Source organism: Penicillium daleae (assembly GCF_028827525.1).
Source record: "Penicillium daleae strain IBT 16125 chromosome Unknown utg000002l_segment0_segment0, whole genome shotgun sequence".
NCBI classification, from domain to species: domain Eukaryota; kingdom Fungi; phylum Ascomycota; class Eurotiomycetes; order Eurotiales; family Aspergillaceae; genus Penicillium; species Penicillium daleae.
This window is the reverse complement of record NW_026623150.1, coordinates 5,521,675-5,545,800: the sequence shown is the minus strand read 5'-3', so window position 1 is coordinate 5,545,800 and position 24,126 is coordinate 5,521,675. Positions and strand designations below refer to the sequence as shown.

Genomic DNA, 24,126 nt, shown 5'->3' with positions numbered 1-24,126 from the left:
TCATAATGCACGGAAACAGCCATGATGGTGTGCGACACGGGAAAGCATACGTGGGAAGGGTGGGAAGGCGACATGAGAGATCGTCTCAGAGGTGCGAATAGCATCGTGTTTCCTGGGGGTGTGCGTGGACTACTGTACTGTGCTCCTACTTGGGTGCAGTGAGATGTTGACGTCCTTCTCCTTACGGGATTTGAAAGTACATATAGTATGACACTCTTTTTAGTAGTTATATTGTCGGTAGTTGTTAACCACTAACTGTTTCGCGAATAGTATACTCCATTCTACTACTAGAATGGTCGAGTACTTCGTAGTTAGTAGTTTTCCCAAGTTAACCTCCCTCAAACACACCCAAATCCAGGAATATCATCGCGTGATGCCCGTGAAACCCAAAAAAGCCCGCACCACACCACCCCTTCTACAGTACAGAATACATAGTTCCACGTCATTCCCAAATGCCGTGCCACTCGGGGCAAAAAAATGGCAGTTGAATCATGTAGAAGTATATTCCTCGATAAGACCACGATACCCTAACACCAGTCCCCAAGTACATACTACTGCACCTACCTACATTTCCCTTTTCTACCAACCTTCAAACCTAGAGTACATACATATTGGTGCTACTTCCTACTCTGTACCTTGACACACGCCTAAGTTCCTAGTCCTTACCCTCGATCGGCTCGGCTCATGCAAGGACAAACCTTGCGTGGCACCTCGCAGGAGGCGGTCAGCCCTGAAGCCCAGAGACGAGCCCGTGTGGACGTGCAAGCCCTTCACCGCTGAATGCCAGATGCTGGACGTTGGGGGACGTGCTGCGTGGGTGTCTAATTCCTTGGAATGTGTCCTCCTATAGGAAAGCACCCCCCCCCCCTGCGGGAGATGAGACACATCCATGACTCGAGGTTTACTATGGAGGACGGGTAGGCGAATCAATAGACACGGGCGCGGTGGTTGGGTGTGCAGATGACGGTTTGGAGTACACTCCACTGCTGATTTACGTGTCGTGCTGCTGGTCGAGGGTGCTATTGCTATAACAATTCTATTGCATGTTTGGAGGTGACAAAGAAAAGTGTTGTTGTTCCACTAGATCGGATCCTCATTATAATCTACTGTACTACTGTATGTACGGAGTACAGTTGGAAATCCTTCCACGCTGTCCACCCCCTGATAGACCGATCGCCATGCCCGTTTCAGGTAACACCCGCAAATTGTCTCTTTGCCCAGGACGGCTCCTGTCTCAGCTATCCCGCGCGCCAAAAGGGCCCTTTAACTCTATGGCGTTGAAGGCGTGTGACCGGGGTGTGTTTGGGGAGGAGGGGGTCAGCGCTGTTGTCTACATGTATAATGTATACGGGATAGTAGGAATAGATGAACTGGTTAATGGAGAATATGGACAGTGCTAAGATTGGCAACCGATTGCTATCTATGGTATCGGGCGCGTAGATAGCATCGCAGAGCGAGTCCTCGCAGCCCTGGGGACGGGCTAATCCAGGTCAGGATCTGACTGGGGCCGAAATCCTGCACGATGGGCGGCACAGGCCAGGACGGGGGACTTGCTGCGATGTACCTTTTTTTTTTTTTTTTTTTTTATTCCTGCGAGGTTAGGCATCGCATGTAATTCCTCCGTACTTGCATATCTCTGTTGGCGGTCGGGTACATCAAGGTACCTGAGTGCTGAGCCAGCAACTACTGCATCAAGCATAAAAGAGAAACTCCGGGGCCTGCAGGAGGAAACCCACGGGAGTTACCAATCAGAATGGATCACGCCATGCCCCATCCATGGCGTCATGCACGCTGGAAATAGTGTCCAACTCGTGGGGGCTGATTGGATTGTTGCCCCAGACTTCTGCTGCGCAATCCACCGGGTTGGGCTTAGCGCGCCACCTTGATCCGCCCTCGGCCGTGACTCGCTGGTCGTGCTTGTTGGGTGTCTGGTTTTCGGACTGGCAAGGTTTGGGGCCGTGGGCGGTTGGCTTCTGGCCTTGAGGGGTCTCTGGGTCTCTGGGTCTCCTGAGTACTCGGAACTCTCCAGTACTGCAGGTCCCGTCCACCTGCCACGCCATCAAGAACTATACTGTTCCCCCCTAAACTAGCCTTGGGGGTTAGGGTCAATCCAGGAGATTGTCTGCCTTCGGCCAGTCTGGGATGGGTCTGCAGATCAACCCAATTGGGTTGCCGAAATGTCCAAACTTCAGACCATATGTATGTAACTCCGTATGTAAAATGGAATGATGGATGATTCCACCTTCCCCATAGTTGGTTGTTTGGTTGCCCAGCCCATAGCATGGAGGGGGAGCAAGACAATGGCGAATTCTCCGTGTTGACCGGGGATTGGCGGACTTGGCCCCTGGTCTCGACGGTGACGCCTTCCTAGGGTCATGGAATGTCTGGAAGGTTCATGAGCAGCGCAGAACCGTAACGAAGGACGGAGAGTCAGTCCTGCGTGGCGGAGAGTCATCGTCACGTTACTGGTAATAATGGTACTGGTGAGGGTAATTATTGAAATATTACAGCTTCCGTACGTAGCCTGAGGGGATGCACCCGGCAATCAAGGCACACCGGTTCCGTTCTGCCGTGTCCACTGATTACGCCATTTGGTATGACCCGTGTATGGGACGTAATGAGTCCGGACTGTGACTCGCTCTGGTCCTGTCTATTGACTTGACCCTGCCACGGTCTCTTGTTGATTGCCCACGAGGTTCCGTATCGTCACGCCCCCCATCTTTTCCGTCTCTCTCTCTCTCTCCACCCCGTGACTCCCGTGACTCCTCGATCCACCCTCTCTCTCCTCTCCTCCCCCCCCATCTCATCATCTCATCTCCTCCTCTCCTGATCTCATCTTCCCTTTCTTCTCTCCATCTTTCCCTTCGTTCCTCCCCTTCGCTCTACCCTTCTCCTTCTTCACTTCTCCCGTCACCTCCCATCTGCCCTACCATCGCCGACGCCTCTCATCTCCTGTCCTCTCCCTCCCGTCTCCTCCTCTTACCCCGGACCGGCGGCACTCTTCCCATTGCGATCATCACCTCCCAACGTATCGCTGCGGACTATCTTCCTCCAAGAGTGCTTCTCCCGCTCCGTCCTCCTCTTCCTCCTCCCTCGATCGATCAAATCTTTCCGTTTCTCTTTGCTTCGCCCAGAGATCCACCGAGTCCTACTTGACTCATACTTCCAAGCGGTCCATACCGGCTCCACCCGTGACGATATCGAGCTCCCCTTGGATACAACTATATCTGTCGTCTTCGTCCCGTCAATTCACCAGGAAAGACAACTTTATTTCTGCTGTCAATCTTCTCTTACCTGCCTGCGAGCATTGCTACCTGAGCGTCCCGGGAGTGATACGGCTACAACGGGAACCTGGCTTTGAGTACTCCGACTCTTCCGACCCCTGGGTTTGAAAGGTGCTCCTCCAGGATCCCAACAACTCCCTCCTCCATTTGAGAATCAAGTTGCCTTTCTCAACTTGATCCTCATTCACCTTGACGACTTCCTTCTCGTCTTGTCCCTGCTCTTCTGCCTACCGGTTTACTTCATGACTCATTAATCCCGCCAATTTTCTATACTTGAGTCACGGCCGACCTCGACCTTGAACCCGGTGTTCACAGGCTCTTTCTTGTCTACGTTTCTTCTTTGAATTTCTCTTCCACAATTTTTGTCACGATCTTACGCAGCGCAACTCTCTCGTCCTTTTCTCCAACATTCGCCACCCTCAGGCCGACTCTCTCAACAACCATTGTCCATCCCTTCCTGCCTTCCTTTTTGTCTTTCCACCCCAGGCTCAACGCCATCTCACCACAACGAAATACAAAATCGACACCAACCCAATGAGCACATAACGGTCTTTTACACATTTTCCTTAAGCGTCCATACACCCTGTCGGGTCTCCTGCCGCGCACTCCTCTCGCGTCCTATCGTCTCTTTTTTCCCCTTGTTCATCACTTTACCTTTCTGCCGATATATTTTTACGACATCTGGATCCTATTCAGACCATCGCAAACCCCGCTCTCTGATTTCCTATATCCACTGATTCGGTGGTCCTTTATCATTGGGATTCCAGGCCTGATCGTCTTCTCTTCTTGACTATTAATCACCACTCTCTCCATTAGCCTGGTTGCTGCTGTTTCACGTGTCTTTTTTCTCTTCACGTGCAAAGTGTTTTGAAGCGGTTCATAGATTGTTTCCGGTCTTCGTTGTTGGAGCTCTTGACTCAGATCATTCTCGTCTTCCGCCTTTGCATCTCATCTTCGCCTCCCATCACCATTCGGGTACCAACACCTCACATCATCATGTCCACATCAACCACCATGGAGTGCCTCAAGGATAACTTCGTCAAGGGTCGCCTTCTGGACGGTCGCTTCCGGACTGTGGCTCCCCTCAACCATGGATCCTTTGGCATGGTGTTCCTTGCAACCGACATCACAACTGGAAATGACGTCGCCATCAAGTGCCTGACCAAGTCGACTTCCACCGACTCGTCAGTTCCGGAAGACCGGTTTGAGGAATTGGAGTGCCACCAGCGCTTCGGCTTCCACTCAAACTTGGTCAACTTGATTCACAACTTTGAGACGGAACACCATACTTATCTTGTTTTGGAGTACTGTGCCAATGGAGATCTCTATGAAGCTATCCGCCTGAATCGCGGCCCACTTGAGACTGAGCATGTCCGTGACTTTATGTTCCAGTTGATCAGTGCTATCGAGTTTATGCATGCCAACGGTATCTATCATCGTGACATCAAGCCAGAGAACATCTTCTTGACCCACGATGGTGATATGAAACTTGGTGACTTTGGTCTTGCTACTCGAGAGCCATGGTGCTATGAGGCCTGCGTTGGCAGCGACCGCTATATGGCTCCTGAGCAGTACGAGCCTGGTGCTTCCGGCTACTCCCCCGCTCAGGCTGACATTTGGTCTGTGGGTATCTGTTTGTTGAACATTCTGTTTGCTCGCAACCCCTTCGTTTCACCTACCGAGTCTGATGTGCTCTTTGCGGATTATGTGCGTGACCGTCAGTCACTGTTTGACATTTTCCCCAACATGTCTCAGGATACCTTTGAGATCCTGACTCATTGCTTGGCCATTGACCCCAGCAAGCGCTCGTTGGCTGAGGTCCGTCAGTGCATCTTGCGTGCAATTTCCTTTACTACTGATGATGAGTCACTGGATGAGTTCTGTACCGAGGACCGTGAGGTGGTTGCTGCCACCGTCAACCGCGAGCCTCTCCGTACTCCCTCTATCCAGAGCCCGCATGTCAACCAGGGCGATTCTTTCCCTTGGGCCAAGGCCCTGCAGTCCAGCCCCCCCTCAGGCTATCCGCCAGCTGTCTGCTATTCCCGACAACGAGAGCTATTCCGAAGACCTGTTCCCTCCATCGGAGGTTGCCGGAACCTCGTGGTTCTCTGTCCGTGCAGACACCTCGTCGATGGCCTCAGTGCTGGACTCCGCCATGGGCGAGTCATTCCGCTCCCTCCACCTTGGCCGAAAGCACGAATCTCCAAAGCTTCCTCGCTCGGATCCGGTCCCAATCACTGGATCCCTCCCCAGCCATGCTTCTAAACCCCTGCCATCCCTGTCGATGGTGTTTGGCAAGCATGCGAATGATCAAATTTCCAAGAGCTGGAGTGATCTCTGGGACGAGGAAGAGTCGGAGAATGAAGAATCCGCACTTCAGCTGCGCCGTGAGCAGAACTCTCGTAGCTGGAGCCAGGAAAGCCAGACGACCCACCTCCCGGATCCTCTGGCGGGATTGCGCGAGCCGGACTCCGCTTCCCCTACCCAACAAATCCATCTCTCGGATAATCAGCCGACCGCCCCCCGTGCCATCCGCGCCAAGTCTATCGATGTCGACAGTGATGCTGGGACTTCCAACAGCACTCCTCGTCCATTCCATCAGCCATCCTCGCCTCCCAAGAAGGTCTCCCCCAACGTTGACAAGTGGGCTGCCTTGGGAGACAAGCGCCGCAACTTCAAGACCCGCGAGCTCTTTGGTCCACAGAGAGCTTCTAACAATTGGCGCCGCGATTGGGGTCTTGGATCTTCGGGATTCGATCATGGATCCCGGACCAAGCCCGAGTCTCCTCAGTCCGAGCGTCGCCGTCGTTTCTTCCTTGAGAAGGATTGGCGTCGCGAGGGCGGGGATGCTCACAAGCATTCACCCCATCATTCGCCTTTGAAGTTCTCGGCCTATGATGGAAGTATCGACGAGGACCTCGATCTTATCGGCGGATGGCACGACCTCCACCTGTAGCACTACTATATGCCACTGCTTTGAACCATGTTCGAGTCCATGTCAAGCATACATCCTCGGTATTCTTTTCTTCTCGCAGTCGTTGCGATGTCCTCTTTGGGTCCGTTTTTTTTTTTCTGAAATTGAGCTGGGAAAAAAAAGTTCAAAAACCACCAACGATAAACTAATTACCGTTTTCATTGTCTCATCCTTTTGTCTTTCTTGTTCTTCATGTTGGAGTGTTTGCCGATGCCTTCCTCGCCTGCTCTCAACCTTGACCGTGCCGCTTCGAGGCACCCCCGTCAATTGCCTGCCCGCAGCATATCTTTTTCACTTCTTCTTCCCTTCTTCACTTTTGTACTACTATATGTGGCTGCGGGCAGCAGAGCTTTTGGCAGAAAGGGCATCGAGCACCAAAAAGACTAGAAGGCGGAGGGGAATTGTCTTGGAAGGTTGTGTGTTTTTTTTTTTGTCTCTCTGTTTCTCTTTCTTCCATTTTTTATCACCCTTTGCATACGGACTTTTAACGACTCGGGGAGAAAACGAATATGTGGATGTGTGAAGGATGACGGGCTTCGATTGGGGATTTGTGAGGTGGAAGGTGGACTAGACTGCCTGCATTCTGCGGCGTCTTTTTTCCCTTTTTGACTGTGTACTGAACCCTGATTATGTGTATGTAACTAGCTTGTGGGACTGTCAAAAGGAAAATTGAACCATCCGTGAAAGAAGAATGATTTTGTGTTCATTGTAAATGTAGTAAGTTAAGTAACCTTTCGAACCTTTTGCAAGCTCCTTGATATACTGTTGCACTGGCAGTCTGATTCCTTGTTGGTGAGGGGAGATATTACCCCAAGTCGGACCTTAAAATTTGTGACGCCTGGGATTCGCTCAAAAAAACATTAATTCTATTCTAATTAGTTACATTTCCCAGCCGTACTTGAATCGCTACTCACCCGTTCCCTTCGTGTACTCACGAACCACTTCTAGAGTGCGTAATTCATTCTCATCATGTTGCGATACTGTAAATAGGTCAGGCTGATAACCATCGAAACCGACCTCCCCAGGAGTGAGCCTTTTAAAGAAAGAAAGAAAGCAAAAAAGATGTCGGTCTATACTTATGTCTCATGCGCGCATGGTCCTTACAGACATTCCTTATTCTAATCTTATCGATGCAGCATTAGTGTGTCGCTGTTCGTGTCGGACCTAAGGTCTCCCGACTCGACGTGCGCTTCTCCGGGCATGACGGGTGTTGAATAAGCAGTATACTTATAACTAGTAGCCTCCCCCTGAGACAACGAAATTTGCAGTGTGATTTCCTCTGACCTTGAGAATACACAAGTACGTAGAATAATTCGTGATGCAATCCATTGTGCGGGACCACCCTTTGGGATCAAAGGACTTTGTGGTTTAGCCGGGCTGCTGACTGAGATATCTATTGTGGGATTTTTTTTGAAGTTAGATTGGTTCTTTGAGAATGCCGAGAAGAAATGAGATCGAATTTACCTAATAAACATATCACTATCGCCTGCAAGAGCTTTACTGAAACCCGGTTGAGAGCTTGAAGCCTTTTCCTTTCGTTACTTTCTCTGGCCACAGACTACCCGATATCTCCACCGTGCACTAGCGCTGCATAATTGAGAAATTTTTGAAGGCTAACGGTATTTAACAACGGTTTTACTATGCACTATAGACTGGTAAGATTGATCTGGAAACCTAGATACATACAAGTGGGTCAAAAGTGCACTATCGATTTCATCGGGCAAATCTGTTGTCAGACAGTGTACATGCGGAGGATTGTGGCATAATTACAGTGCAGGCAACTCGATAGGCTTGATTTAGTTTTTCTATCAAAAGAAAGCATGGCTGATTAGGCTTTACAATCCTTATTTTGAGCTGCACCACTTACCACCACCTCTCCAGAGCGAAGTATCAAGGTTGAATGTCTTGAATGTTCAAGCCGACTGAACCGTGCCCCTTGCAGAAGCACTCGTATACGCGCCTGAGAGGGGTTCAGTAGGCTGGTATGGCAGCTTTGGTATTCCTGAACACCTCACCGCTACTCTACTTTGTCAGGTAGAGTGTCTGCGTCATATTGAATAACTAACCATGGGGCAAGTTGGAAATTAGAAGGTATTCTGAAGGAAAGTATATAATAACCCCGAGAGAAAGTATAACAATAACAACGACGAATCTCTCGAACCGGGTCTGGCTCTACTGTATACATCCAACTTGATAAATCTCCCAGAATCCCTAATCTCGTTTTTACAACTCTATTCCCCATTGAAACCCTCTTGACTTCTCTGATGCATCCGCCCAAAATGCCCACAATGCCAGGAGATCTGGAAATCCTGTCACCAGATCGACTTTTCATTTTCAGCTCCCCCCGAACTGCTTCCAACCTGTTCATGCGAATTTTGGCCAGACCAGACCAGCCCAAAGTCTTCCTTGGTGATCCTGCAGACGAGCTTGTCTTCCTTCACCCAGTAGTTCACCTAAGAGATACTGGACTTATGCAAAAGCCCTACGATGACTGGACCGATAATGAGAAAGCAGAGCTTAAGGACAAATTCCAACATGCCTTCAACAAGTTACATAATCATATGGAGACCGCGCGAGCAGCGGGGAAGGTCACTGTGGTCAAAGAGCACGCGTCCTTTTTGAGCGAACCCCTCGGGCGAGAGAAGCTTATCAACGGGAATGGGGCCTGCACAGGAGATCTTCCATGGAATGTGCAGCTGCCAGAAGAATACAACTCGATGCCACCGAATCTAGCCCCGAACGAAACGGTCCTTCCCAGCGAATTCCTTCTCACCTGTTTCCCAACTTTCCTCATCCGCCATCCAATGCTTGCTTTCCCGTCCTATTACAGGGCATTCAATGGTGTTAAAGAAAGGGATACAATACAGATAGAGGATATTCAAAGCCACCTCAAGTGGACCATGACATTCAAATGGACACGGAATCTGTACGATTGGTACACAGATGTGTGGGCCAAATACGGGGCAGCCCTCAATCGGCCGAAGCCCGTTATCCTGGAAGCAGACGATATTATGGGCACTGAAGTCATTGTTAATTATTGCAAGCTCGTCGGACTGGATCCGAGGAAGTTGAAGTATACCTGGGAGCCAGTTCGTGCCTCTGAGCTGGCTCCTCTGAGCAAACAAATGCGGCGAATGAAAGACACGCTCCATGCATCGACTGGGATACTCAAGGAGAAGATATCGCAGGATCTTACTTTGGAGGAAGAAGTTTCCAAATGGAAGGCTGAATTTGGAGAGAGCCAAGCTAGTCAGCTTGAAGAGTGGGTCAAGGCCGCTATGCCTGACTATGAATATTTGTGGGGGAATCGACTTACATTGTAGATGAAACATGGTTTAGCGTTAAACGAAGGTTAATATTTTGAGGTGACAGCAGCATACAAGCTTTCGTCTCTTATGGTATATAGCCACAACCATAGAGCCATGGAACCAAATCGTAATTGGACTAAGCAATAGATAGGTACTTATAAGGTCGAGGTCTTTCTACACGGATTTCCTTGACAGTGTTCAGTCATCATCCTGGACACAGGATTTCTCAACTAGGCTCTTGGCACAAGGTCTTATTAGGCAGCCGAAGAGACGTTTAAGATTTGCTATCTGTTGAGTGCTCATATTCAAAATTGAGAGAATCATGCTCTAGGCTATTGATAGCCTCCGGAAGTTTGACGAAATTGAAAACTAAAGGATTTCTGACCATTCATCGCCATACAGTCGTTAGTTGTGCCGCCTTGGCGGTTGAAGTGGGTATCTCAAGTATTGTGCTGATTGGTAGAGAAACTTAGTTAGCGTGGGTCCTTGGACTGGCTTGAAATGCCGCCATCTTCTCTTCTTAGGTCGAATGCATAATGCGCGGAACCAGCTTACTCAACGTACTTCTGGCAGCCAAGTTCATCGCAACTTATATAAATTCTGGCTCTAGCTGAGGCTTCCTCTCAGCCATCATTCAAATGAAAGACATACTATATAGTTGCCCAGCGGAAAGCGGTGTGAATGGACTGATAAGTACAAGGTCCAAGCGGCGGTGAAGAGGGCGGTGACCCCAGTCTGTCAACGGGTGAGATGCCACCGATCCACTTTCGTTGCGAGCTCAGTCGACTCGCTTGTTAGTGCTTTAAAAAGCCCCATTCATCTCCTCCTGGGCCCCCGAATTCGCTGGCGCCATCACCGCAACTCTGCGCCCAACGCACTATCTTAAATGTCGTCCCGCGACTGATCTCACCGACCACATCCTTCGAATTCCCTAGACGCACCGATACCGCTCGGCGGACCTCCAGATTTCTCGTCCTTTGGTCGACGACAATGCCTTTATCATAAATACCGGCTAAATTGGAGCGAAGACCCAAGCAGGCTCGTTGGATTAGCCTGTGCTCACCCGTGGTTACTGGTAGGGGTGTTCAACGGGGGCTAGGAAGCCAAAGAGTCATTGCAAGACCTGCGGCAAGCCCTCGGCTTATCGCTCACAAAGCGACAAGATGGTGGCTGCTCGGCGGTCGTGGCCTACATGGTTACGATATGCATCAGTGATACTGGCGCTTTCTGCTCCCATATGCGGAAATGGAGTCCAGAACTCTACACAACCGGCTGATCGGGCGATCGTTTTGCATACGTGTCCGGCTCGGAATGTGTGGGAGGTAGAGGCAGAGCTATTCCAGGAACCGATTTGCTGGGAAACTCGTTGGGGTCAGGGGAAAGAACAGGAACAAACAGCTTCTACTCAGTCCAGTGAGCCTGGTAGATATAGCACCTCGACGATACCCTTAACTGCCGCGGTGGGCGGAACACCACCGGCTGTTGCAGCGCAGGATCCAGATCACGAAGCGGATGCAGACTCTTTACTCGACAGCTCGAGCTTTCTTTCATTCGAGGATTGGAAGAAACAGAATTTGGCCAAGGTCGGGCAATCAGCCGAAAATGTTGGAGGCAGCAGGCGTGCTGCGGCAGCTGGCAAGGAAGGCCGGCGGCAACCGGGTATTAACAATGCCCTGGATTCTCTAGGAGATGATGGCGAGATTGAATTGGATTTTGGCGGGTTCGGCGCTGAAACGCCCGAGGCCAGTCCGACGGCCTGGGCAACCCCAATCCCGTCCCAATATGCCGACCAGTTGGATGACGAGGAGAATGGTGGTGCCCATACCCAGACTGCGCCCCAGCCAGATGTCTCCCGGCGCAAGGATGCTGGCACAACTTGCAAAGAGCGGTTCAACTATGCATCTTTTGACTGCGCAGCGACGGTGCTGAAGACAAATCCCGAATGCAAGGGCTCGTCAGCGGTGCTCGTTGAGAATAAGGATAGTTACATGCTGAACGAGTGTCGCGCCAACAACAAGTTCCTGATTCTGGAGCTATGCGACGATATCCTAGTGGATACGGTCGTTCTCGCGAACTACGAGTTCTTCAGCTCGATCTTCCATACATTCCGCGTGAGTGTCTCGGATCGCTACCCTGCGAAACCGGACCAGTGGAAGGAATTGGGAGTCTTTGAAGCGAGAAATACTCGCGAGGTGCAAGCCTTTGCGGTCGAGAACTCGCTGATCTGGGCTCGTTACTTGCGGGTTGAGTTTTTGACCCACTACGGCCACGAGTTTTACTGTCCCCTCAGTCTGATCCGGGTTCATGGAACTACGATGATGGAGGAGTATAAGCATGATGAGAGTGTTAATCGTGCGGAGCCGGAGGTTGTGGAAACGGTGGAGACTGCCGAGGTCTCTGACGAGGCCGAGGCTCAGCAGTTTGAAGCCCGTATTGAAGAGATTGCGATTGAGAGCGAGGAGTATGAACAGATTCATGAGATGTGTCCCAACCCTCTCATGGAAGTTGAATCGCTTCTCTTGGGAGGGTCTCTCTTTCTGTCTGATCTTTGCAGACCTGATGAAGAGACTGCCACTGCGAACAGGCCCGAGAAGATTGTCCCGCCGGCCAAGACCAAACTACCATCGCACATCAACTCGACGGTCACACCGGGAGATGCAGCTTCTACCTCTCAATCCGGAACTGTCGTTCCACCCAAAGTCCCGGAAGATGCTCGAAAGACTGGTGATTCGGCCAAACCTGTACCTGCGACCCCTGATACCCCAGTTGCCGTCACAGATGCGTCCCAACAGAACGTTACCGTTGAAAGCACGGTGAAGACCACCACCAATCCTAAAGAAGAGCAGCAAAACAGTCCACCACAAGAGTCTACTCGACCAACCTCTACCCAACCTCCATCCCCCAATCCGCCTACGCAGGAATCCTTCTTTAAATCCGTCCATAAGCGGCTGCAAATGCTGGAATCCAACTCCACGCTATCCCTGCTCTACATCGAAGAGCAATCTCGAATCCTCCGTGATGCATTTAACAAAGTCGAGAAACGTCAACTCGCAAAGACATCTACCTTCCTCGAAAACCTGAACATCACGGTACTCAACGAACTCAAAGAGTTCCGCGAACAATACGACCATGTCTGGAAATCCGTCGCCTTTGAATTCGAGCACCAGCGTGTGCGGTACCACCAAGAAGTGCATTCTCTCAGTGCCCAACTCGGCGTTCTCGCCGATGAGCTGGTCTTCCAGAAACGAGTCACCATGATCCAAAGTATCATGGTGCTTTGCTGCTTCGCGGTAGTCCTATTCTCGCGAGGATCCGTCGGCACTTACATGGAATTCCCTCGCGTCCAACGCATGGTGGCTCGGTCTTACAGCCTGCGCTCCTCTTCCCCTCCTTTCGAATCACCGTCTGCCAGCCCAGGGTCTACACGGCCGACATCCTCGTACCAAGAGCACTCCGCCCATCGGCGGAACCTGTCGGATAGTTCCTCGTCGCAGGATAGCCCCAATAGCCCCGAGGTGGCGTACATACCGCCCACGCCAACTTCAGACGTCTCTCGGGAATTCGACGAAGAGGAGAAGCACCCACAATCCCCGTCTCCCGATTCGATATCGTTGCCTACGCTGGGCACGCCGCAGCTCCGGTCGCATAGCACGCCGCCCGTGCTGAATGCTCACCTATCGGAATTGGATCTGAATGGCGACGGCGAGGATACTATCCTTGCACCTTCGGTCTCGACTCCATCAGAGGAACCTCGTCGGTTGTCATGAGACTGGTTGCAGGTAGGATCTTTGTGCGTTGATCATGATCCGCCCGGCGATTGCCCAAGCATCCCATTGCATCATGTTTCATCCTTTCTTTTCGTCTTTTGGGGGGGGGGGTTCCCTTAATGTCTGTTTATGACTTTTTGCATGGCGTTCCGGGCATAGTCCTTGATCTCTGATCTGGCAAGTGTATGTTTGTATGACTGGTCTACGAAATGATTCCCATTGTTGTTATTTGTGCTTTGATACAGTCACCCTCGACTTTGTAAACTTGAATACAATTCCTGTCAGATTCCCCAGTCACGGACCACAAACAAATAAACCCATCGTAATAATAAAAAATTCGCTCTCAAAGAAGACTAACGTAAAACCCAATCCTGGAATGTCCGACATCCGTGCGTCATATTCAAGCCCGCCCTGGAGCAGGCAATTGAATTGAGTCATGGGCCGGGTTGCCCTGCCAACAATCGAAAACGGCATTTTTCTTCGCCTGCACCAACAACACGTTTTTTCTCTTATCCGATCCACGATCTCCGAAGACTGCTTCTCTTGCCTCCGCATTTATTGCTCTGCACTCGTGAACGATTATACAAATCACTTGTTCCATTAAAGGTCTCGAGTTTTCATCTACTCCCATCCACAGCTATATACGCACATTCATCCACACACCCACACGTTCACAATGGACTCCACAACACACGCGCAGCCTCTCGCGGACCGCCCGACTAACACGCACCTCGCCAATGCTTCCTCGGGCGACAAGTCCGATCTCAAGGCTGATCTTTCGTCGATGGACTACCACCGGCAGATGCTGCAGGGGAAATTGGAGAGTGGCGAGAAGTAAGTGTGCCCCAGCGCATGATCTTGCAACCAGACGAGCACCCAGATGAGCACCCAGATCCAGAACAATGCCAGACTGGATGCATCATGTTTGATTCTTTGAGACTTGAGACTAATCCACTATGCTAGACAACCGACTGCCTACGTCTCCCCGTCCGACGACATTATGAGCCCGTGCACGAAGAAGTTGAGCGATATCAAGGGCAAGCGGTTTAAGAAGTAGGTAGTCTCGCTGCAGATTGCAAGATCCTTCTCTGGAAGGAGAATACGGGTGCTAATCACTTATTCTCACAGTGCCGGAAAGCCTCAGTCGCTGTTCGCGAAGCTCGGCAAGAAGAGCTATGAGCAATCTTCGTCTGCCGGGCAACCCCAGGCGACCGAATAAACCCCGAGAGGTTTAACTCAGTTCTTGCTGCGTGTCAGTGTGTCTTTGGACTTGGGATTATACTCTGTCGCTGGATTCCAGATGACTCGGATGGTTGGGGGTGCTGGTCGTCCTAGCCACTTGGGAGTTTTTCTACTAGGAAACAGGAATGGTTGGATCATTTCTGTTTCCTGGTAGATTGGATCGATCGAGTATGCGTCCCATCCTGGACTGTATACTGCCTCGCTCACTTCTGCCCTTTTTCTTCTATTTTTTTTTTCCTTTGTGATGACCCGCAATGCCTTCTTCCGTTCTTTTTCTTTTCTTCTCTTGTTTTACTGGTTCTGTGCTTGGGGGGTTTGGACTCTTCTGTTTTCTGTCTCTTTGGCTTCTCGGGGTAATTTGTGCTTAGATATGGTACAATGGGAACTTGGAAAGGATCAATTGGAAAATCGGTGATCTTTTCACTTGACAAAATCGAGTAAATGGAGTAGCTCGATCGTAAATGTGGCGTGGTCGTATACACCGGGGAACTGGCCGAGGCTGAGAAGAACACCGTAGCCGGCTGGATTCAACCCCCTCAATCGTACGTTTTCACTACCAACTTGACAGTAAAGATACCCGGGAGTTGATTTATAATCAGCCCAAACTGAGTTCAGATTGGTTACATTCAGCATGGTCTGTAGTATTCTGGACGTTGAGCTAATAAAACCGCGTATTTAAAGTAGGAGGTACTCTCTGCAGGTCTGCTAGTTAAGCGCACTTGGGCCGAGGCAAAGTCCGCTACGCTCGGCTTCTCCACAGCGCTTCTCCGCAGTCTCTCAATGGGCTTGGCTTTATATTCAGCTTCGCTGCTCCTCCTCTCTTTCTTGACTACATTCCCCCTCCCCCTCATCACACATCATGTCTGCTTCTACTCGTATCCCCCCAATCGCTCAGCCCTTCGTCAGCGATCGGGCTAAGAAGACTCTCGACTTGGTAATGCTCCCCCTTGGCACCCCACGCTGCTTACCCCATACCTGATCCCCTAGCATGACCCCCGATATCCGAGGTTCATTGGGCTAATACGTCGGCATCTACTAGGTCGAGGAGTTCGTCGAGAAGGACTGCGTTCCCGCCGATGCCGTCTTCTCCGCCCAGCTGGGCGAGGGTGAGAAGCGATGGCAGACTACCCCCGCCATCATGGAGGAGCTAAAGGCCAAGGCCAAGAAGCTCGGTCTGTGGAACATGTTCCTGCCCAAGAACCACTTCAAGCAGGGTGCGGGCTTCAGCAATGTTGAGTACGGTCTGATGGCCGAGCTGCTGGGCAAGAGCAAGATTGCCTCGGAGGTGAGTTCCACCCCAACTTGGGAAAGGAGAGATACTTTGGACACAGAGGAGCTAACGTGGTCGTTTCTGTTTGATAGGCTACGAACAATGCTGCCCCCGATACTGGCAACATGGAGGTGCTGGCCAAGTACGGCAACGAGGCACAGAAGCAGCAGTGGCTGGTTCCCTTGTTGGAGGGCAAGATTCGCTCTGCTTTCCTGATGACCGAGCCCGATGTTGCGTCGAGTGATGCCACCAACATTGAGCTGGACATCCGCCGTGAGGGCAACGAATACGTTCTAAATGGCTCCGTAAGCACCACTCCATTCTCCATACATACCTTGATACCTATCTTGTATCTCGATTCTAACACCCTCCAGAAATGGTGGTCCTCCGGCGCCGGTGACCCCCGCTGCAAGATCTACCTGGTCATGGGCAAGTCTGACCCCAACAACCGTGACACCTACCGCCAGCAATCTGTCGTCCTTGTCGCCGCCGACACCCCCGGCGTAACCATCCACCGCATGCTCCACGTCTACGGCTACGACGACGCCCCCCACGGCCACGGCCACATCAGCTTCAAGAACGTCCGCATCCCCATCTCCAACATGGTCCTCGGCGAGGGCCGCGGTTTCGAGATCATCCAGGGCCGTCTGGGCCCCGGCCGCATCCACCACGCCATGCGCACCATCGGCGCCGCCGAGAAGGCTCTCGAGTGGCTGATCGCCCGCGTCAACGACGACCGCAAGCAGACCTTCGGCAAGCCTCTGTCCGCACACGGCGTTATCCTCGAGTGGATCGCCAAGTCGCGGATTGAGGTTGATGCCGCTCGTCTCATCGTGCTGAACGCCGCGATTAAGATTGACCAGGGCGATGCCAAGTCCGCACTGAAGGAGATTGCTCAGGCGAAGGTTCTTGTGCCGCAGACGGCGCTGACGATTATCGATCGTGCGGTGCAGGCGTACGGTGCTGCGGGTGTTTGCCAGGATACCCCGCTCGCGTATCTGTGGGCTGGTATTCGGACGCTGCGTATTGCGGACGGTCCTGATGAGGTTCACTTGCAGCAGCTGGGTCGGCGGGAGAACAATGCCCGCAAGGAGGCTGTTACTGCTAAGCTGAAGTGGCAGCAGGCGGAGTCGGATCGTTTGTTGATTGCCTCTGGGTTCAAGGCCAAGAGCCACCTGTAGAAAGAATATTACTGCCCAACTTATATAGTTTATATGTTTGATATGAAAACAGAATGACAATTCTAATATTCTGCATTGACTATGGAGGGTCTACGACTAGTAGTTTTGATTGTAGTTCTGTGGACAGGTGAAATGTGGTATAAGTGCATTGAATATATGCTAAGTACTCCCCAAACGCCTGCAAATGTCTATCCAAGATACTGGGTCCAACATGATATGCACATTCCGTATCACCATCACCATCACCACCATCTCCAGCAAGCTCCTCCAAATATCCAAAAGTAGTGTCTGGCACATAGGGAAAACATCTCAAACGGAAATCCGAGGCATAAACCGTCCATCTCGACTCGCCGGCCGAGGTAAAACAAGAACCAACCGCACAAAAAAATTGTCACTTTTAGTAGAAGTCCTCCGTCTCCTCGCCGTTGTTACGCTTGGCCTTGGCCCGGCGCTTGTTACCCTTGAAGTGCTTCTTGGACCCGGCGGCCGAATCCCGAACCTCGGAGACATCCACGCCGCGTTCGAGAGCGATCATCATGCGCTCTTTCCGGCCGGTGAGATTCTGACGAATCTGTTGACCTTGCTCGGTGTACTTGTGGTTAAAGGGCATGCTGATACGACCGGCAGAGGGACCGGTCCCGGTGCCGAAGAAGCCGCTGTCGAGGTTGCGAGACCGTAGGCCTGGCTGGTTGTCGGCAGGCTTGGACAGGAAAGAAGAGATATCAGGTTCAGCACCGGCTTCGGCGTCGCCATCGGCACCGGTCTCCACGTCCACGATCGTCTTCGCGAGGAGCGCCTGGCGCCTTGCGGGGAGATGGGCAATGTCGTACAGCTCCTGGTTGAACACGTGCGGGTCGATGGGCTCTTCGCCTTCGGGTACGGGGGGTGGGTGCACGAAGAGAAGCTTGCCGTTTACGTAGTCCTTCAGGACGTATCGGGCAGCACGGGACTCGTCGGGCTGGCCCAGACCCTGGGTCGAGAAGCCACGAGCGCGAGCATAGGCACGCAGGAGCTCGCTGGCAGTGGGAATACCAGTACCGCCCTCCTCCAGAGGACGGGTTCGGATCTTCACACCATAGACGTTCTCCACGAAATGCTTGGGAATGCGCTGTGCCACAATGCCGGAAGGACCGGTGAACTCACGCTGCTGGTCGATGGGCAGCACACCGTTCACGACCAGGTCGGCCTTGGTAGTGGCGAAGTTGGGGAACACCAGACCGGGACAATCGCAGAGCATGATCTCCGGGGAGAGGTACAATGTCTGGAAATGCTTGGTCTTACCAGGAGTGGCAGAGACGGAGACCTTCTTCGCACCGAGGAGGGCGTTGATGGTACTGGACTTACCCACGTTGGGGTAACCGACCAGACCAATGGTGGTCTTGTGCTTAGTAGGAGCATCGGAGCCCTCGCTCTGTGGGAGAGTCTCTGGAGAATTGGCCAAGAAGAGTTCTTCCAGTTCATCAACATCGAGAATATGAGGTCCCAAGGATTGGTCTGGGTCGGCGGCGAGCTTGGCAGCAACATCGTCTTCTTCCTCTTCCTCCTCCTGATCCTCATCTTCATCTTGCACGTTCATCTTTTTAGTCGACTCTGCCAGTTCGTCATCTTCTTGGGACTCGTTAAGCATCTCGGCCTCCATCTTTTCCTTGGCCAGTTGAGCCGAGAAGAAACGGAAGTTAATGTTGTTCTCCTCAAAGTACTCAGCCCAAGCCTCTCGCTGCTTCAGAGTCAACATATCGGCCTTGTTAACCAACAGCAAGTTCTTCTTGTTGGAATCAATCTCCTTCACATAGTTCTCCAGGTCCTCGGAGCGGAACTGGAGGGGGTTGCGGGCATCGACAATCTGCACCACGAGATCGGATCGCTCAATAACACGCCACAACTGGCGCCAGACCTCCAAGTTACGCTCAAACGGAGTCATGAGAAGATCATGATTCTCCTGCAGCTCTGCAAGCCCTCGACGCCAGTCCAACAGACTCTCACGCTCCATCATCTCCAATTGTTGCGGTGTCGTTGACGAGTCCCACTTCGGCCGTCTCGGCACAGTCAACCGACCCCTATTCTTCTGGTGTTTCTTGACGGCCTTCTTCTCTTCGGAGGCAGAGAGAAGGTATGGGTTCTTCTGATCGGAGTGGATGATCTTAACGTTGTTGATTTTCTCGGCGGTAAAGTCGGTACCAGCCAGCTCGGCGGTGGTGAGGAACTCATCGAGCGCGGCTTGTTCGGTAATAGAGCGCATCTTCACCCAGGATGCCTCCGGGGCTTCGTTGGTGATGTAGGTTTCACCCATCATATTCTTGCGCGCAATGGCATTGTGCGACGCCTTCTTCTGGTTCGAGGCTTTTCCCTTGCCGAAACGATCGTTCATGAGGCTGTTGCCCAGCCCCACGGAGTTCTTAGATTTAGCCAACACCATGATGACGGTTGTACTGGTGCTGCTGTGATGTCTTGATGTTGGAGAAAGAGAATCTGTCCGACCCCGCCTGAAAATGGGAAATCTTTTGGATTATTCAGACGGATAAGATAACGCTGACTCAGCGGGGCTCCGAGGGGGAAAATCTCGAAATCTCAGAATCCCGACTGTTTTTAGCGGTGGAAAATGTCGTTCTAGTATCTTATTTGCGATCAATATTGATTCTTGGTCTATATCATAGCTTTACGCTTTTACTCCTCGCTAAATTCGTTGTCATTTCAGGCCGCCACTGTATGAGGACCTGAGGGGCTCAGGCATCGATAAGGCCCACGTGACCCTATCTATCCCACTTTTTTCGCTTTTTTTGAGCGCATCTCTTTTGACAAACACCAAACGCCAAAATGCCGCCCCGCCAGTGGATGTAAGTGTAACTGTGAACCAGCGTAGTATAAGTGCTATCACTGACTCCCCTATAGTGACAAGAAAAATGCGAGCACTTTCCAGCTCTTCCACCGTTCTCAACAAGACCCGTTGATCCATGACCCCGAAGCCGAGGACCGAGTCCTGCACCAAGTCAGCGGTCCTGCTCCTCCACCCTCGTCTGCATCAACATCCTCGCAAAAGCCTATCCGGAACCTTTCCGAGCTCCAGTCCGAATTCCAAAGCCAAGCGATCCGCCGTAACGAGGGCGAAGCCGCCAACTATGGCGTCTACTACGACGACTCCCGGTATGACTATATGCAGCATTTGCGCGAACTGGGCACTGGCGGTGGTGATTCCCACTTTGTGGAGGCCAAGGCTGAGAAGGGCAAGGGCAAGGGGAAGGCTATGAAGTTGGAGGATGCCCTGCGCCAAGTCTCCCTGGATGATTCGCAAAGCGCGTACGGGTCGCAATTTGGCGACATGCGCTCGACTGCGTCGTCATATATTCGCAAGCCGACGTACCAAGATCAGCAGAATGTTCCCGATGTGATTGCTGGTTTCCAGCCAGATATGGACCCCCGTCTACGAGAGGCTTTGGAGGCACTGGAAGATGAAGCATATGTTGATGATGACAACGATGATGATCTTTTCGGCGAGTTGACGAAGGGTGGAGAGGAATTGGATCAGGGTGATTGGGAGGATACTCTGTTTGACCACGATGAGTATGATGAGGGATGGGAGTCGGACGCTACTGAGAAAGCGCCCGTGCAGACAGATAGGACTGATGCGCTGCGACACACGGAGGACGTGCCATCAGAGGAGAGCCACGCCAGGGATCTTGAGCCCGGTGAAATTCCTGAGCATAACGAACCTGCTCCGGATATGCACCCTGAGGATCAAGGATGGATGAACGAGTTTGCCAAATTCAAGAAGGACGCCAAGGCCGGTAAGGCTGCCGCGCCAGCTGCACCCACGGTTGCGCCGTCCGAACAACGTACCGTTGCTTCGACCGCGTTCACAGCTGGTGGTACTCCAATCCGCCGAAAGAAGCGTAAGGGTGCTTTGACCAACCCGTCCGCTTATTCAATGACTTCGTCTGCGCTGGCTCGTACCGAGGGCCACCGGCTCTTGGATGACCGATTTGAAAAGATTGAGGCTCTGTACTCTCTTGACGAGGAGGATGAATATGATGACAGCATGTCTATGGTCAGTGGTATGACCGGGGCTACCGGTATGACAGGCATGTCCACCGCATCGTCAATTGCACCCAGTCTTGTCGACGGAAACGGCGCCGCAGTCTCACGTAGCGATTTCCACAACGTCATGGATGACTTCCTTGCCAGCTGGGACGACAACACCAGTGCGCAAGCTAAGCGCAAGGGCACCAAGCACAAGCGTGGAAAGAACGGCAACGAGGCTATCGGCATCCGCATGCTTGATGAAGTGCGCTCCGGTCTCGGTCCCGCTCGCTTGTCGGCTGGTGCTAATGGCCGTAAGGTCCCTGGGCAAGCTTAGAGGGATGCGAGATTTGCATGCATGATACGACACTGAAATGGAATTACCCAATCATGATACGGAGTTTCGGATTTTGGCTCTCTCTTTTTAATATTTCTTTCCCTCTATTTGCATATGCGCTAGGACTGATACAATGGCTAAACAAAAGTAACATTGATTTTCGATACATGGTTTATTTCGCATCCTGGAGTATACTCCGCAAGGTGTGCCAAGAAACTATTTTCAAATTACCAGGACTGGTTAGTTGACTCTTCTGTTTCTGATCGTATAATATAGCCAGAATACCCTCTTTTTGCGCTGCCTGCACATCGCGGACCTCGTTATCACCAAAGCAAGCCATGTCCTCGGGGCAAATGCTATACTTGTTCAAGACCGCCCCAAAAAGCCCATCAACTTTTGATTTCCCAGCTTCGTTCGTTGTCACAAGAACATCGACATATGGCCAAAGACTCAATTCTCGAACAGTCCATTCCTGTGCATCAGCTGGACCCTCGGTGATAATCATCACTTTCTTATGCAGTTGCCGTAAAGTCTGAAGTAGCTGCAATGCGCCCGCTTTCAGAGTCAAGTGGGATCGTAGTGAGGTCTGATAAATTTCAAGCAGATAGTGGATGTCCTCGCTTTCATCGATTCCATGGGCCTGAAGGAGCAGGGTAAACCGTTCTCGGCGATATTCAGTCGATGTTCTTCCATCGGTGAAGGCATGGGCGGTTGATACTTTCAGAATGTCTTGATATGTAGATCTCAATTCATCAAGATCTTCTCCATATTTGGCACTGATGGCTTGGAATACGCTAAGTGAAGCTTGGCCTGATGCTTTGCGAAATTCATGCAAAGTGTCATCAAGGTCGAAAGCAAACCATACTTTGGAGGATAGGGCTGATCGTAGATCGAATTCAGACTCGATCATGTCCATTATCAATGAGTTCTTTCAGGATTTGCCGTTCCAAAAAAGATAGCTATGCTTGATAAAGAGTTCATGGACAAGCAGCGTGTACTATTATCGCGTCATATTACGATATTGCCTCGCCATTTTGACAGAGACCGAGGGGTTGATGATTGTGACTCACGTGTGGTGGGGCAAGCATAGCTCCAGGCTACCTACCACAACCCATGTAGAATAATGCGACTAATAATTAGTATATATCTAGAGCTAAGGTCAGTATAAGGTCCAGTGAGTGTTTGGCAAGCAGCAAATCTGCTAGGGTTCTAAATCCATTCTTGCAAAGCTACCACCTAATAGTTATAGACTATTCAGATCCTTTATAATCTTTCTCCTAATAATAAAGGTCGTAGGATGCTAGGATGAATGAAAGCTAAATTGTATAAATGCCATTTCACCTGTAGCCAGCAAAATGAAAATATAGCAAAGAATATCCAAGTGCCTGGGCAGTCTTTTGGGATGTATTGATTGAGAGTCTACAACGAGAGCATGATCTCATTGTCTAGTCACTTCTTTGTCTATACAGCTCTATCTTACATCAAAGATTGGTCAGTGCTTCTTTCTTTCAAGCTTGATATCCAACCTTGAAAGAGAGTATTTAATCTCTATCGGGTCTTCACTGCCGAGCTCTCCACCTTCTTCAAACTCCCAAAATCACAACCTTTATCGACGCCCACAAAACTTTCAAAACAATTGAGCCACTAACACTTTCCCTGAAACTTTCTAACCCATTCATCAGCGCTTTCCTCACTGAGATCTCCACCATGAGTTCAGATAATATCCTCTCTTTGCCAAACCAAGGGCTATGGCGGTACGGCGACTTGCAGAGGGCCGGTTTCCAATGGGAACAAATGATTGACAAAGGCCGAGTTTCTTGCCATATCGGTGCTGTTCTATTGACTTGGGACTGCTTGGAGATAGAATATCATCCATCAGTATTGCTTCCAAACGAGACGGCAGGAACTATATGGCTCGGGCATCAACTTCACAGCAAGCACATCCCATGGGCTACAGAGGTCGGCCTTCCTCTCGAGAGGTATAGGCCGGATGGAGAGTCTGTGTACCATTACTTCAAGTTTTGGAGAGTTGTGCACGACTCTCAAGAACCACAGGAAGACAAAGCCTGTTCTGGAGTTGTGGGACCAGGCTCTCTGTGGATCGAGTATGTCGAAGGATTTACTGACCCTAACGACTGGTACATCTCTGAAGTCGTCGGTGCCGCATACGAGAAACAGTATGAGCTTACGTCCATGAAGTATGTCTTTGTAGAAAATATTGTCGATAAAGAAACCCAAGAGTTTTGTCTAACCCAGCTTTTCACTGATCGCAATGGTCTTTCATGGCCACCTCTGGAAAACAGAGCTTTTGTCTCCAATCACTCATCGGCTGAATTTCAGCTTTGTTGGGGACTCCCATTGGCACGGTAGTTGCAATTCTTGTTCTTGCTGCATATGGTCAAGGTGTTCGGCGGATTGCCTCGATCGTTGTCTTTCGGACTGGATTCATGGTTCCGCATTGGAATATGCGCTTCGATCTTGAAGATATTCGGAAATAATTGGACTTTACTAACAACTAACGACTAACAGGGCTGTCGATGAAGGCATCTAAGGTCTATTCATCCTAGGAATCCACGATATCATATTGAAAAATGTCCTGCTTTTCGATGGGGGCTTGTCTTGACAGCGTTGAAGTAGCTAAGACTAAATGAAGACCAATACCACATGGGAGAAAAACAGGTTTGTTGAGTATCTATAACAGGAGACATTTAGTAAGTTAATGTAGACCAAGATGTGCAGTATTCAGACT

General features: G+C 50.9%; 10 protein-coding genes across 10 annotated transcripts; 7 read left to right on the top strand and 3 right to left on the bottom strand.

Annotated features, from left to right (window-relative positions):
- Window positions 1–1,748: 1,748 nt before the first annotated feature.
- Window positions 1,749–2,060, bottom strand: N7458_002887 (uncharacterized protein; the record flags this gene model as incomplete). Its single annotated transcript, XM_056906270.1, has 1 exon — window positions 1,749–2,060. The coding sequence occupies one exon, from the start codon at window positions 2,058–2,060 to the stop codon at window positions 1,749–1,751; it is 312 nt and encodes a 103-aa protein (XP_056770377.1).
- A 2,220-nt stretch (window positions 2,061–4,280) lies between these two features.
- On the top strand, window positions 4,281–6,240 carry N7458_002886 (putative serine/threonine protein kinase; the record flags this gene model as incomplete). The annotated part of the gene is made up of 2 exons (XM_056906269.1): window positions 4,281–5,243; window positions 5,302–6,240. The coding sequence occupies 2 exons, from the start codon at window positions 4,281–4,283 to the stop codon at window positions 6,238–6,240; spliced, it is 1,902 nt and encodes a 633-aa protein (XP_056770376.1).
- A 2,306-nt stretch (window positions 6,241–8,546) lies between these two features.
- N7458_002885 (uncharacterized protein) lies at window positions 8,547–9,581 on the top strand (the record flags this gene model as incomplete). The annotated part of the gene is made up of 1 exon (XM_056906268.1): window positions 8,547–9,581. One exon carries the CDS (start codon window positions 8,547–8,549, stop codon window positions 9,579–9,581), a length of 1,035 nt encoding a protein of 344 aa, XP_056770375.1.
- A 1,148-nt stretch (window positions 9,582–10,729) lies between these two features.
- Window positions 10,730–13,333, top strand: N7458_002884 (Sad1/UNC domain protein; the record flags this gene model as incomplete). Its single annotated transcript, XM_056906267.1, has 1 exon — window positions 10,730–13,333. The coding sequence occupies one exon, from the start codon at window positions 10,730–10,732 to the stop codon at window positions 13,331–13,333; it is 2,604 nt and encodes an 867-aa protein (XP_056770374.1).
- Window positions 13,334–14,009: 676 nt separating this feature from the next.
- N7458_002883 (Spo12 family protein) lies at window positions 14,010–14,552 on the top strand (the record flags this gene model as incomplete). Its single annotated transcript, XM_056906266.1, has 3 exons — window positions 14,010–14,167; window positions 14,297–14,386; window positions 14,462–14,552. 3 exons carry the CDS (start codon window positions 14,010–14,012, stop codon window positions 14,550–14,552), a joined length of 339 nt encoding a protein of 112 aa, XP_056770373.1.
- Window positions 14,553–15,424: 872 nt separating this feature from the next.
- N7458_002882 (uncharacterized protein) lies at window positions 15,425–17,026 on the top strand (the record flags this gene model as incomplete). Its single annotated transcript, XM_056906265.1, has 4 exons — window positions 15,425–15,509; window positions 15,615–15,860; window positions 15,938–16,150; window positions 16,220–17,026. The coding sequence occupies exons 1-4, from the start codon at window positions 15,435–15,437 to the stop codon at window positions 17,024–17,026; spliced, it is 1,341 nt and encodes a 446-aa protein (XP_056770372.1). The 5' UTR covers window positions 15,425–15,434.
- A 397-nt stretch (window positions 17,027–17,423) lies between these two features.
- Window positions 17,424–19,442, bottom strand: N7458_002881 (ribosome biogenesis GTPase LSG1; the record flags this gene model as incomplete). Its single annotated transcript, XM_056906264.1, has 1 exon — window positions 17,424–19,442. The coding sequence occupies one exon, from the start codon at window positions 19,440–19,442 to the stop codon at window positions 17,424–17,426; it is 2,019 nt and encodes a 672-aa protein (XP_056770371.1).
- A 398-nt stretch (window positions 19,443–19,840) lies between these two features.
- On the top strand, window positions 19,841–21,377 carry N7458_002880 (ribosome biogenesis protein LTV1; the record flags this gene model as incomplete). Its single annotated transcript, XM_056906263.1, has 2 exons — window positions 19,841–19,860; window positions 19,916–21,377. The coding sequence occupies 2 exons, from the start codon at window positions 19,841–19,843 to the stop codon at window positions 21,375–21,377; spliced, it is 1,482 nt and encodes a 493-aa protein (XP_056770370.1).
- Window positions 21,378–21,549: 172 nt separating this feature from the next.
- N7458_002879 (HAD family hydrolase) lies at window positions 21,550–22,293 on the bottom strand (the record flags this gene model as incomplete). Its single annotated transcript, XM_056906262.1, has 1 exon — window positions 21,550–22,293. The coding sequence occupies one exon, from the start codon at window positions 22,291–22,293 to the stop codon at window positions 21,550–21,552; it is 744 nt and encodes a 247-aa protein (XP_056770369.1).
- Window positions 22,294–23,084: 791 nt separating this feature from the next.
- N7458_002878 (uncharacterized protein) lies at window positions 23,085–23,928 on the top strand (the record flags this gene model as incomplete). The annotated part of the gene is made up of 2 exons (XM_056906261.1): window positions 23,085–23,575; window positions 23,907–23,928. The coding sequence occupies 2 exons, from the start codon at window positions 23,085–23,087 to the stop codon at window positions 23,926–23,928; spliced, it is 513 nt and encodes a 170-aa protein (XP_056770368.1).
- Window positions 23,929–24,126: the final 198 nt, after the last annotated feature.